Genomic DNA, 12,905 nt, shown 5'->3' on the forward strand with positions numbered 1-12,905 from the left:
CTCCCCGCCGCCGCCGCCGCCGCTCCTCCCACCCCCGACGCGGCTCCACAGCCGCGCAGCCCACGAGCGGCGCATGCGCGGGCGCGCAAGACGGGGGCCGGCCTTGCTCGGCCGTAATCTCGCGAGAGGCCCGCCGGCGCCTCGCGGCCCACTTCCGGTTGGCCGCCTCTGGCAGCCCACTTCCGGTTGGCCGCCTCTGGCAGCCCACTTCCGGTTGGCCGCCTCTGGCAGCCCACTTCCGGTTGGCCGCCTCTGGCAGCCCACTTCCGGTTGGCCGCCTCTGGCAGCCCACTTCCGGTTGGCCTGTGAGGGCGCGCGCCCTGTGGCCTATTAGAAAGGGACCCTAATGAGGAGAATAATAACAATGTTGGTATTTGTTAAGTGCTTATTATGTGCCAAGCACTGTCCTAAGCGCTGGGGTGGATACAAGGTGATCAGGTTGCCCCACGTTGGGCTCACAGTCTTCATCCCCATTTTACAGATAGGTCACTGAGGCACAGAGAACAATAATAATAATAATAATGGTGTCTGTTAAGCATTTACTAGGGGCAAAGCACCATCCTAAGCACTGGGTGGAACACAAGGTCACCAGGTGGTCCCCCGTGGGGCTCCCAGTCTTCATCCCCATTGTGCAGATGAGGTCACTGAGGCCCACAGAAGTGAAGCGACTTGCCCCAAGTCACACAGCTGACAAGCGGCAGAGCCGGGATTAGCACCCATGACCTCCGACTCCCCAGCCCGGGCTCTTTCCACTGAGCCACGCTGCTAATTAAAGCACTTACTATGTGCCGAGCGCTGTTCTAAGCCCTGGGGTAGATACAGGGGAATCGGGTTCTCCCACGTGGGGCTCACAGGCTGGATCAGCGGAAGGAGCCCGGGCTTGGGAGTCAGAGGTCGTGGGTTCGAATCCCAGCACTGCCACTTGGCAGCTGACTGTGGGCAAGTCACTTCACTTCTCGGGGCCTCAGTGACCCCATCTGTAAAATGGGGATTCAAGACTGTGAGCCTCACATGGGACAACCTGATTACCTTGTATCCTCCCCAGCGCTGAGAACAGTGCTTGGCACATAGTAAATGCTTAACAAATACCACCATTTTTATGTGTTTTACAGATGAGGAAACTGAGGCCCAGAGAAGTGACTTGCCCAAGGTCAAACAGCAGACAAGCGGCAGAGCCAGATTTAGAACCCACGACCTTCGGACTCCCGGGCCCGGGCTCTTAACGAATAGCACAATTATAATTATTACCTTGGGCAAAGGACTTAACTTCTCTGTGCTTCAGTTACCTCGTCTGTAAAATGGAAAGTCATGCCTGTTCTTGATATCTGCACCACAGAATTTATGTACATATCTAATTTCATTCGATCATACTTATTGAGTGCTTACTATGTGCAGAGCCCATAATTTCCGTTGTTAATGACTACCGCTATTATTATAACATGTTAAGCGCTTTATACGGGCCAAGCACTCTCCTAACCCCTGGGGTTCACGCAAGAAAATCGAGTTGGACATGCTCCCTAAGTAGGAGGGAGCAGGATTTTATCCCCATTTTACAGACGAGGTAACTGAGGTTTGGAAGAGCAGAGTGGCTGGCCCAAGGTCACACTGCAGACCCGGGATTAGAACCCAGATGCCCTGAGTCCCAGGCCCGGGCTCTCTCCACTAGGCCACACCACTTTTCAAATTACTGTCTGCCTCCCTTTCTAGGCTATAAACTTTGTGGGCAGGGAACATGTCTACCGATTCTTGGCTTTACTGTGCTCTCCCAAGCATCAATACGGTCACGGTAAATACTCAGATTCCATTGATTGCTCACCCTCCTTATTAATTAAAACAATGACTATAGGAATTGTAATACTTGTTTAGTGCTTACTCTATCCCAAGCACTGGGGTAGATACAAAATAAAAAGGCTACATAGGACTCACAGTCCCGTCTCACAGGCCCGCAACCTTGGTGTCGTCCTTGACTCGGCTCTCTCATTCACCCCACACATCCAATCCGTCAAGGCCTGCCGGTCTCACCTTCACACTATCACCAAGATCCGCCCTTTCGTCTCCACCCAAACGGCTATCTTACTGTTACAGGCTCTCGTAATATCCCGGCTGGATTATTGCGTCAGCCTTCTCTCTGATCTCCCTTCCTCCTGTCTCTCCCCGCTCCAGTCTATTCTTCACTCCGCTGCCCGGCTCATCTTCCTGCAGAAACGCTCTGGGCATGTCATTCCCCTTCTTAAAAGCCTCCAGTGGTTGCCTATTGACCTCCACATGAAACAAAAACTTCTCACTCTAGGCTTCGAGGCTGTCCATCCCCTTGCCCCCTCCTACCTCACCTGCCTTCTCTCTTTCTACCACCCACCCTGCACGCTCCGCTCCTCCGCCGCCCACCTCCTCACCGTCCCCCGTTCTCGCCTATCCCGCCGCCGACCCCTGGGCCACGTCCTCCCGCGGTCCTGGAATTCCCTCCCTCCTCACCTCCACCAAAATAATTCTCTTCCCCTCTTCAAAGCCCTACTGAGAGCTCACCTCCTCCAAGAGGCCTTCCCACACTGAGCCCCCCCCTTTCCCTCAGCTCCTCCTCCCCTCCCCATCGCCCCTCCTCCTTCCCTCTGCTCTACCCCCTTCCCCACCCCACAGCACTTGTCTATATTTGTATTTATTCTGTTTTATGAATAATGTGTATATTATGTATGATTCTATTTACCTATTTTGATGGTATTGATGCCTGTCTACTTGTTTTATTTTGCTGTCTCCCCCTTTTAGACTGTAAGACCGTCAGTGGGCAGGGATTGTCTCTATCTGCTGTCGAATTGTACATTCCAAGCACTTAGTACAGGGCTCCACACACAGTAAGCGCTCAATAAATACGATTGAATAAATGAATGAATGAATGAATGAATGAATGAATGAATGAATGAACGAGTGAGGAAGAAAGAAATAGAAGAGGAAACCCATGCTTTTAAATACTTTATGCTTGGGCGATATTTTGCGTGTTTGAGTAGCCAAATCTTTTGTTATTTCCAGTCTTCCAGGCCAGGAAGGATCCGCTGTTCCCGTTGGGTTGGGCGGTGATTTTCGAAGAGGAAGGAGAACGGCAGGTTCAAGAGATAAAAGTTAAGAAGAGCGGAAGGGTCACCCTGCTAGGATTCCCACCGCGAGCCCGGGCTGGGCGGGAGAAAGGATGCGGCCGTCGGACGGGGCGGCTGACGGGAGGCAAGCAGACGGTCGTCGGACCAGCGGCGAGGGAGAGGAGCCCGAAGCAGAGGGGAGGCGGGGAGCGGGGGGAGGCCTCACAGTTTGGGCTTGTGCTGCTGGGACTCCGGGTCGTAGAGGCCGATGAGACGGTCGGCCTCCCTCCAGCCCGAAAGCAGGGCGCCGTGGGTGGTGGAGTAAAAGGTCCGGTGGGTGGCTTCTCCGGCAAACAGCACCTGTGCTTCCAAGGCCGAGGTGGGGGGATCAATGATACTAATTAATAATTACTAATTAATAAGCCCTCACCACATGCCGGGCGAGATCCACTGCTTAGAGAAGCAGCGTGGCTTAGCAGAAAGAGCCCGGTGCTTGAGAGTCAGAGGACGTGGGTTCTAATCCCGGCCCTGCCACTTGTCTGCTGCGTGACCTCGGGCAAGTCTTCTCTGGGCCGCAGTGACCTCATCTGTAAAATGGGGACTTAGAGTGGAGCCCCACATGAGACAACCTGATTACCTACCTCAGCACTTAGAACAGTGCCTGGCACATAATAAACGCTTAATTAAAACCACTATTATTATTATTGTTATTACAAGATAGTCTGGTCCCACATGGGCTCCCAGTCTTTAATTCCCATTTTACAGACGAGGGAATTGAGGCCCAGAGAAGTGAAGTGATGTGAAGAGGCCCCGATAAATGACCAGGACAGTAATTCATCGCAGTATTTGTGAGGCCAGCCTGGAAGCTCGCTGTGGGCAGAGAAAGTGTCCGTTTACTGCTCCATTGCACTCTCCCAAGCGCTCACGGGGGTAAGCGTTCAATAAATGACTGAAATAATGAATGAAGTGCTTACTACGGGCCAAGCACTGGAGTACACGCAATAATAATAATGGTATTGTTAAGCACTTACTCTGTGTCGTACACTGTTCTAAGAGCTGGGGTAGATACAAGTTAATCAGGTTGGACGCAGTCCCTGTCCCAGCTGGGGTTCCCAGTCTTAATCCCCATTTTCCAGAGGAGGGAACTGAGGCCCAGAGAAGTGAAATGACTTACCCAAGGTCACACAGAGGGCGAGTGGCGGAGCCGGGATTAGAACCCAGGTCCTTCTACTCCCAGGCCCGGGCTCTAGCCACTTGGTCACGTTGCTTCTCAACGTGATCACATCAGACACGGTCCCTGCCCCACATGGGGCTCACGGCCCCCGGGGGGAGGCCGGACAGGTGTTTGAACCCCATTTTGCATCTGAGGGAACCGAGGCCTGGAGAAATTAAGCGGCTGGTCCAAAGTCCCCCAGGTAGTCGACCAGCCACTCCCTGGCAAAGCAGAACATGCCAACACGGGAAGTACCCGATAAGGGTGCTTCAAGAGAAACAGCTTGGGTCAGTGGAAAGATCCCGGGCTTGGGAGTCAGGGGTCATGGGTTCAAATCCCGGCTCAGCCACTTGTCAGCTGTGTGACTTTGGGCAAGTCATTTCACTTCTCTGGGCCTCAGTTCCCTCATCTGTAAAATGGGGATGAAGACTGTGAGCCCCACTGGGGACAACCTGATCACTTTGTATCCTCCCCAGCGCTTAGAACAATGCTTTGCACATGGTAAGTGCAGAACAACAGAAAAAAAAGGTTTTGAGAGGCACGAGACGTGGCACATGTAATTTCCCCTGGTAGTGGCGGTCCCCACGGCCCGGGAGGCGCAGTAAATGGATTCCATCAAGATTTGGGTAAATTTCATTCCATCCCACAGATCATTCTATGGCCCATCTGAGAGAGAATGAGGAGGAGGAGGAGGAGGATGGTATTTACTAAGCACTTACTAATAATAATAATAATAATGTTGGTATTTGTTAAGCGCTTACTATGTGCCGAGCACTGTTCTAAGCGCTGGGGTAGACATAGGGGAATCAGGTTGTCCCACGTGGGGCTCACAGTCTTAATCCCCATTTTACAGATGAGGGAACTGAGGCACAGAGAAGTGAAGTGACTCGCCCACAGTCACACAGCCAAGTGGCAGAGCTGGGATTCGAACTCATGAGCCCTGAGTCCATAGCCCGTGCTCTTTCCACTGAGCCACGCTTATGCGCCAAGCATTGAACTAAGCAGCAGGGTAAAAACAAGTCAATCACGTCGGACACGGTCCCTGTCCCACGTGGGGCTCCCAATTTAAATGAGAGGGAGAAAGGGGATTGAATCTCCATTTTTCAGGTGAGGAAAGTGAGGCACCGAGAAGTGACGCGTCTTGTCCAGCAGGAAAGTGGCAGGGCCAGGATTAGAACTCAGGTCCTCTGACTCCCAGGCCCGTGATTTTTCTGCAAGGCCAGTTTTGGCCAGACTGTTCTATGGTATTCAGACGGAAGGGAGTCTCCCAACTGGTAGGAAGAGTAAGAAGAGGGAGGAAGACATGTCTCCGGCGGTTTCTCTCAGGGACCAGCGTCTTTCCCTGACTACGTGCAATACAGCAACGTGGCCAAGTCTCCCCCTTCGGACCGGAAGCTCACTGTGGGCGGGAAATCTGTCCGTTTATTGTTATACTGTCCTCTCCCAAGTGCTCAGCACATTCCTCTGCACGCAGTAAGTGCTCAATAAATACGACTGATTGAACGAATGAATCAAAGGGGAGAGAACCCCAGCCTGGAAGTCAGAGGACCTGGGTTCTAATCCCAACCCCGCCACTTGTTTGCTGTGTGACCTTAGGCCAGTCGCTTAGGCCAGTCTCTGGGCCTCGGTTCCTCATCTGTAAAACGGAGATTTAATACACGTTCTCCCTCCCCCCGAAACTGTGACACCCCCCACCTCCGGGTGGAGGGCGGGGGGCGATTACGTCCAACCTACTTACACTGTGTCGACCCCAGTGGCGCCTAGCACGGTACTTGGCATATACCGCAGTGTTGGGATTAGAACCCGGGTCCTCTGACTTCCAGGCTGGGGCTCTTTCCTCTTTCTTTCATTCATTCATTTTACGGCTAACAGAGTAAGGAACTGGAGACGGTTCCCCAGCTGGCGAGATCCTCGGCATCGGGGAGGGTGGCTAGCGCTTTGGAGGGGCGCGGGCGGGACTGCGTGTCAACAGTCCTGGCTCCGCTCCTGCCTTCCTGTGTTACCTCGGCCCAGTCGCTTAACCTCTCTGGGCCTCGATTTCCTCATCTGTAAAAGGGGGATAAAATGCCTGCTCTCCCTCCCTTTTACACCGGGATCTCCAAGTGGGACAGCGGCCGTGCAAAGATCTTGTATTTACCCCAGCGCCTAGTGCAGCGTGGCTCGGTGGAAAGAGCCCGGGCTCGGGAGTCGGAGGTCGTGGGTTCTAATCCCGGCTCCGCCACTTGTCTGCTGTGTGACCTTAGGCAAGTCACTTCACTTCTCTGGGCCTCAGTTACCTCCTCTGCAAAAACTGGGGATTAAAAAATGTGAGCCCCACGTGGGACAATCTGATTATCCTGTATCTCCCCCAGCGCTTAGGACAGTGCTCTACATAGAGTAAGCGCTTAACAGTACCATAATAATAATTATTATTAAAGTGCTTGGCAACTACTGAGTCCCAATATATTATTATTGCTACTATTCCTAATAATAATGATTCAAAGTGACTTCACCAATGAGGAAAATGCATCTACCCAAACAAGGTGAAGTTTAGGAAGGACAAATACAAGGGAAGGCCACACGGGAATGAATGATGACCTCGACAAATACGAGCTTACTAAGAAAGACCCCCCCGCCTCAAGATGGCACCTGGAGAGTTTCCAGTCCGCTACCAGTCTCGACTACAGGAGGGAGAGTGAAGTGGAGGCCTGTCCATTCCATTCCTTGCTTGCCCAGTGGCTAGCGAATGGCAGGCCATCGGCTACAAGTCCAAACTCCCCCATTCTGGGCAGCAGCGGCACGGGAGAGAGTCGAGGGAGGAGACTCGAGTTTACTGCACGCGAGGCGGCCAGGGTAAACCGCTTCCATATTTTTCCCAAGAAAACTACGGATCCACTACCAGAATGACTGCAGGAGAGCGGGGCGCTCTGGGGGAGACGTGTCCGTGCCGTCGCTATGGGTCGGACACGACTCGACGGCACAAGACGAGACAAGAAAGACCGGACGGGGCAAATGTCGAGAGTAAAACGACTGGAGGTTTGACTGGTAATGACCAGTAACTTTCCCTTCTCCGGTCCATAATTCTCTCGGCTGCCTGGATCATTTGCGAGCCCCATGTGGGACGGGGACTGGGTCCAACTTGATTATCTACCCCAATGCTTACTGCATAATAAATAACCTAATCAATTAATCCCGCACACATCTCCAGTGGCTGTTCATTCCTCTCGGCATCAGGCGGAGACTTTTGGATCAAGAGCTTTGAGGCACACGATCGGCTCTCTCCCTCCTATCGTCTCTCTTCTCCCACCGGCCCCCGACTCTCACTCGCTTCTTGTTCCTGCCCAGCTAACCGACTTGATTGTGTGTCATTTTTCACTCCGCCCCGGCCCGTTTCTCGCTTAAACCCTCCCCTTTGATTTCTGACAGATCACAGTCCCCTCCCCACCCCCCCGGCAATGGCCTTTTAAAGTTACATCCCCTCCAGAACACTTCCCCTGGTTAACCTCTCATCTATTTCATTTTATGTGTTTTTTAAAAATGCTATCTGTAAGGCGCTTCCTCTGTGTCACTTATCTTTACGCACATGCTAATCGGGTTGGACACAAACCCTGTCCCACAAGGGCGTCGATCTCTTAATGCCCATTTTATGGATGAGGAAACGGAGGCCCGGAGAATAATAATAACGGTACTTAAGTGCTAAATTGGTGCTAAGCGCTAGACTGAGCACTGGGGGTAGATAGTAGATCATCACGTCAGAGTCTCTGTCCAACTTGGGGCTCAAGGAGGGAGGACAGGGATTTTTTTAAAAAAAATATTTAATAATAATAATAATGTTGGTATTTGTTAAGTGCTTACCATGTGCAGAGCACTGTTCTAAGGGCTGGGGTATACAGGGTAATCAGGTTGTCCCACATGAGGCTCACAGTCTTAATCCCCATTTTACAGATGAGGTAACTGAGGCACAGAGAAGTTAAGTGACTTGCCCAAAGTCACACAGCTGACAAGTGGCAGAGACGGGATTCGAACCCATGACCTCTGACTCCCAGGCCCGTGCTCTTTCCACTGAGCCACGCTGCTTTTAAGCGCTTACTGCGGGCCAGGCACTGTACTAAGCGTCGGGTTAGATACAAGTAAATTGGGGTGGACACAGTCCCCGTCCCCCGTGGGACTCCACAGTCTTAATTCTCATTTTACAGATGAGGTCCCTGAAGCCCAGCAATGGGAAGTGACTTGTCCAAAGTGTAGACTGTGAGCTCGCTGTGGGCAGGGAATCTGTCTGCTTAAGTTCTCTTCTCCTCTCCTGAGCGGTTAGTACAGTGCACTGCACACGATGAGCGCTCAATAAACATCATCAAAAGAGGAATGAAAGTGCCAGGATCAAAACCCAAGTCCTTCTGCCTCCCGGCCCGAGCTCTCTCCACCAGGCCGCTTCCCCGGGCAGCAGCGGATCAAACGCCCATCTCACAGATGAGGTCCCGGCGGCCCGGGGAAGCGAAACGACTTGGCCCAGGTCTCAGCGTGGCTCCGTGGAAAGTGCCCGGGAAAGTGTCTTGGGTTCGAATCCCGGCTCTGCCATTTGGCAGCTGTGTGACGGTGGGCAAGTCGCTTCACTTCTCTGTGCCTCAGTTCCCTCATCTGTAAAATGGGGATGAAGACTGTGAGCCTCACGTGGGACGACCTCATTACCCTGTATCTCCCCCAGCGCTTAGAACAGCGCTCGGCACACAGTAAGCGCTGAACAAATACCAACATTATCATCCCTCGGCAGGCCGGCGGGCCCCGGGTCCGTCCACCCGGGCGGCCGCGGGCGAGCTCACCTGGGGGCTGGGGCTGTCGGCGGGCAGCGGCTCGGCCAGCAGGTCGACGTCTTCGCCGGTGCTCCCCACGGCCACGTAGCTGTAGGAGCCTCGGGTGTACGGAGCGCTGTGCCACTTGGATCGCAACACGCCCTTGGGCGCCGGCAGCTGAGGGTTCCCTGGACCCCAGAGACGCAGGCCGTCAGCTCCTCGTCGGGGCCGGGGCGGGGGGGATCCGTCCTTTAGGGTCCTCGTGTACTCCCCCAGCCGTGCGGTACAGCGCTCTCAGCGCAGAGAGCGCCCAATCGATACGACTGATTTCAAATTGTTCGCGCCTATTATGGCCCGTCTCCCCCTCTAGACCGCCAGCTCGTTGTGGGCGGGGAATTGTCTGTTTATTGCTCTACTCTTCCAAGCGTTTAGTACAGTGCTCTGCACACAGGAAGTGCTCCGTAATGTGTGCCTCCCCGTCAGACTGTAAGCTCATTGTGGGCGGGGACTGCGTCTCTTTATTGCTCTATTGTCCTCTCCTAAGTGCGCCGAACAGTGCTCTGCACACAGTAAGTGCTCAACAAATACGACCGATTGAAAATTAATCATATATATTAATGTCTTCCTCCCCGTCAAATTGTGGGAGTGATTGGAATATGGAAAGAATACACAAGTTCTCCGGAGCAGGACAGCAAACACTGATAGGCTTCAGGAAAAGAGAGGTGGAAGAAGGGTTTGGGGTGTTTTACTTTGAAGACCGGAAGCTCGTTGTGTGTCTCTGCTAACTCTGTTACACTGTACTCTCCCTGGAGTTCAGTACGGTGCTCCGCGCACAGTAAGCGCTCAATAAATACCCCCGATTGACTGAAGAACGTCCTCCCCTTTCCACCGCCAACAGCCGTCCAAAGCTCCCCCGCGGCCCCCAACGCACGGCCAGACGTTGTTGAGGAATCGTCCCGGCCCCTCTCCCCCCGCCCAGCTCGGCTCAGACTCGGAAATCCACAATTCCTGCAATTTTGGGAGGCCCCAGGTTCGGCCTCCACACCGTGCTTTCGCTGGACGGCCCATCCCTCACGCCTCAGTTATTTTCAGGGCCGCGGCGGAGCGAATACCTGTCATTCTCCGGAGGACTTGTGTGAGAGAGGAAAGCACTTCCTCGTCGGAAAGGGTCTCCATGAATTCGGATTCCTGGCCGGCAATGAACCCACAGAGAACGTGCCCGGTCCTGTGGGGAGAGAAAGCCCCTTCCGTGAACGGGGGATGCTGGCGGGAAATGTGAGAAGGCGTCTTGGGGCAGAGAGAAGCAGCTTGGCCTAGTGGAAAGAGCACAGGCCTGGGAGTCTCGCCAATTATTCTCCCGCCCTTCAGAGTCTTATAGGAGGCCCATTCATTCGTTCAATCGTATTTATTGCGCGCTTACTGTGTGCAGAGCACTGTACTAAGTGCTTGGAAAGTACAATTAATTCATTTAATCGTATTTATCGACGCTTACTGTGTGCAGAGCACTGTACTAGGCACTTGGAAAGTACAATTCAGCAACAAATAGAGACAATCCCTACCCCGCAACGGGGCACATCTCCTCCTCCAAGAGGCCTGCCCTTTCCTCTTCTCCCACTGCCTTCCGCATCCCCCTGATTTGCTCCCTTTCTTCATTCCCCCTCCCATCCCCACACCACTCTTATGTGCATACCTGTCATATATTTATTCACGTTAATGTCTATGTCCCCTTCTAGACTCCTTGTGGGGAGGAAATGTGTCTGTTTATTATTTGTACTCTCCTGAGCGTTTACTACAGTGCTCTGCATACAGGAAGAACTCAATAAATACCACTGAATGAATAACTTAGATAATTAAGACTGTGAGCCCCACGTGGGACAGGGACTGCGTCCAACCTGATTTGCTTGGATCCACCCTAGTGCTTAAGTACAGTGCCTGGCACATAGTAAGCGCTTAACAAATGCCACAGTCATTTTTATTATTATCTTGACTGAGCACCCACTCGATAATAATAATGGCATTTGTTAAGTGCTTACTATGTGCCAACCGCTGGGGTAGACACAAGGCAATCAGGTTGTCCCACGTGGGGCTCAGAGTCTTAATGAGGTCACTGAGGCCCAGAGAAGTGAAGCGACTTTGCCCAAAGTCACACAGCTGACAAGGGGTGGAGCCGGGATTAATAATAATAATAATAATAATAATGTTGGTATTTGTCAAGCGCTTACTATGTGCAGAGCACTGTTCTAAGCGCTGGGGCAGATACAAGGTAATCAGGTTGGCCCACGTGAGGCTCACAGTCTTCAACCCCATTTGACAGATGAGGTCACTGAGGCCCAGAGAAGTGAAGTGACTCGCCCACAGTCACACAGCTGCCAAGTGGCAGAGCTGGGATTCGAACCCATGACCTCTGACTCCCAAGCCCGGGCTCGTTCCACTGAGCGACGCAGCTGTCACCCCTCAGTGTCTCAGAGTGGGGTCTAAGTGGGTTTCCAGGAAGCTCTTCTGCGTCCCGGGCCTCTCAGGCAGCTCCCTGAGGGGAGGGGACACGTCTACGTACTCAAAGGGCGGCAGGACCAGGAAGCCAATGAGCTTCTGGAACCACGTGTCCTTCAGGTCGGAGGCGGCGTCGACGAGGGGCGACGTGTCCTCCCACACCAGCTCGATCTGCTGGCAGTCCGCCTCCCAGAACGGCTCCTCAAACTCCAGGAAGATTTTATTGTTGGTCCCGAAGCCTATTTTCCTGATGGCTTCCACTTTGGGAAGGGGCAGGGGAGGTTGGAAGAGGCTGTCCTGCTTCTCCTTGAGAACACCTGCGGGAAACGCAGAGGCGGTGAGCGCGGCCCGGACGGATTGTTCGGAGACGTGCCCGCCCACACGCCCCCGACAGAAACCCCCGGTGAAGGGATCGAGGAGGAAAGTTCCCGCGTGCTTAGTCCAGTGCTCTGCACACAGCGAGCGCTAGATAAATACCACCGATGAAAAGGGCCACCTTCAGCTGACCGCCGAATCCTCGGCTCTATTTTCCTTCCCTCTCCCGTCTCCTGACCTCTAATGACAACAATGATAATTATGGAATCTGTTAAGCGCTTACTATGTGCCCGGTACTGTCCTGAGAACCTGGGTTCCTACGAGTAAATCGGGTTGGACACAGTCCCTGTCCCATATGGGGTTCACAGTCTTAATCTCCGTTTTTCAGCTGAGGGAACTGAGGCACAGAGAAGTGAAGTGGCTTGCCCAAGGTCACGGAGCAGAAAAGTGCAGAGCCGGGATTAGAACTCGGGTCCTTCTGACTCCCAGGACCGTGCTCTATCCACAAGCCACCCTGCTTCTCACACTACAGGACTTCTCCCCCCCCTCGCCCTTCACCCGGAAAATGACCCTCCCTCCCCCCTTTGAATCAACAGAAATACTCTACTTTGTTAAATGCCTTTTTGCCCTTTAAGCTTTAACTTCTTAAAAATAAAGGTGACAGAACTACACCCGGAAAATTAAACTATTGTCAGAATTGTAAAATGCACACTGAGTGACTTAATGCAGAGCCAGGAAAATAATGGTGCGGAAGAATGAATCCTGTGGTATTTTTAAAGCGCTTACCAAATACGACGCTCTGTGCTAAGTCGTGGGATCGATACAATCATCCCACGGCCCCTGTCCCTCATGGGGCTCACATAAATGGGGAGGGAGACCTGTATTGAATCCCCATTTTCTAGATGAAGAAACTGAGGTCGGGAGAAGTTAAGTGCCTTGCCCAAAGTGTTCAGTCCAGTATCTGGCACAGAGTAAGCACTTAAAATGCCATGACAAAAAATGGCAGAGCTGGGATCAGAACCCAGGTCTCCCGATTCCCAATCCCCAGCTCTACCC

The 12,905-nt window shown here is 52.9% G+C and overlaps 1 protein-coding gene across 2 annotated transcripts in view; it reads right to left on the bottom strand.

The window, feature by feature from the left end:
- Positions 1-2,951: 2,951 nt before the first annotated feature.
- PAOX (polyamine oxidase) overlaps positions 2,952-12,905 on the bottom strand; it is a 30,547-nt gene continuing 20,593 nt past the window's right edge. For both annotated transcript variants that reach the window (XM_039911629.1, XM_029059903.2), the window contains exons 4-7: positions 11,599-11,851; positions 10,157-10,269; positions 9,075-9,232; positions 2,952-3,425 (exon numbers count right to left, since the gene is read on the bottom strand). In XM_039911629.1, the coding sequence (XP_039767563.1) occupies positions 3,288-3,425; positions 9,075-9,232; positions 10,157-10,269; positions 11,599-11,851 (662 nt within the window). In that variant the 3' untranslated portion in view covers positions 2,952-3,287. The remainder of the gene's footprint in view (positions 3,426-9,074; positions 9,233-10,156; positions 10,270-11,598; positions 11,852-12,905) is intronic.

Source organism: Ornithorhynchus anatinus, chromosome 3, assembly GCF_004115215.2.
Source record: "Ornithorhynchus anatinus isolate Pmale09 chromosome 3, mOrnAna1.pri.v4, whole genome shotgun sequence".
Taxonomy (NCBI): domain Eukaryota; kingdom Metazoa; phylum Chordata; class Mammalia; order Monotremata; family Ornithorhynchidae; genus Ornithorhynchus; species Ornithorhynchus anatinus.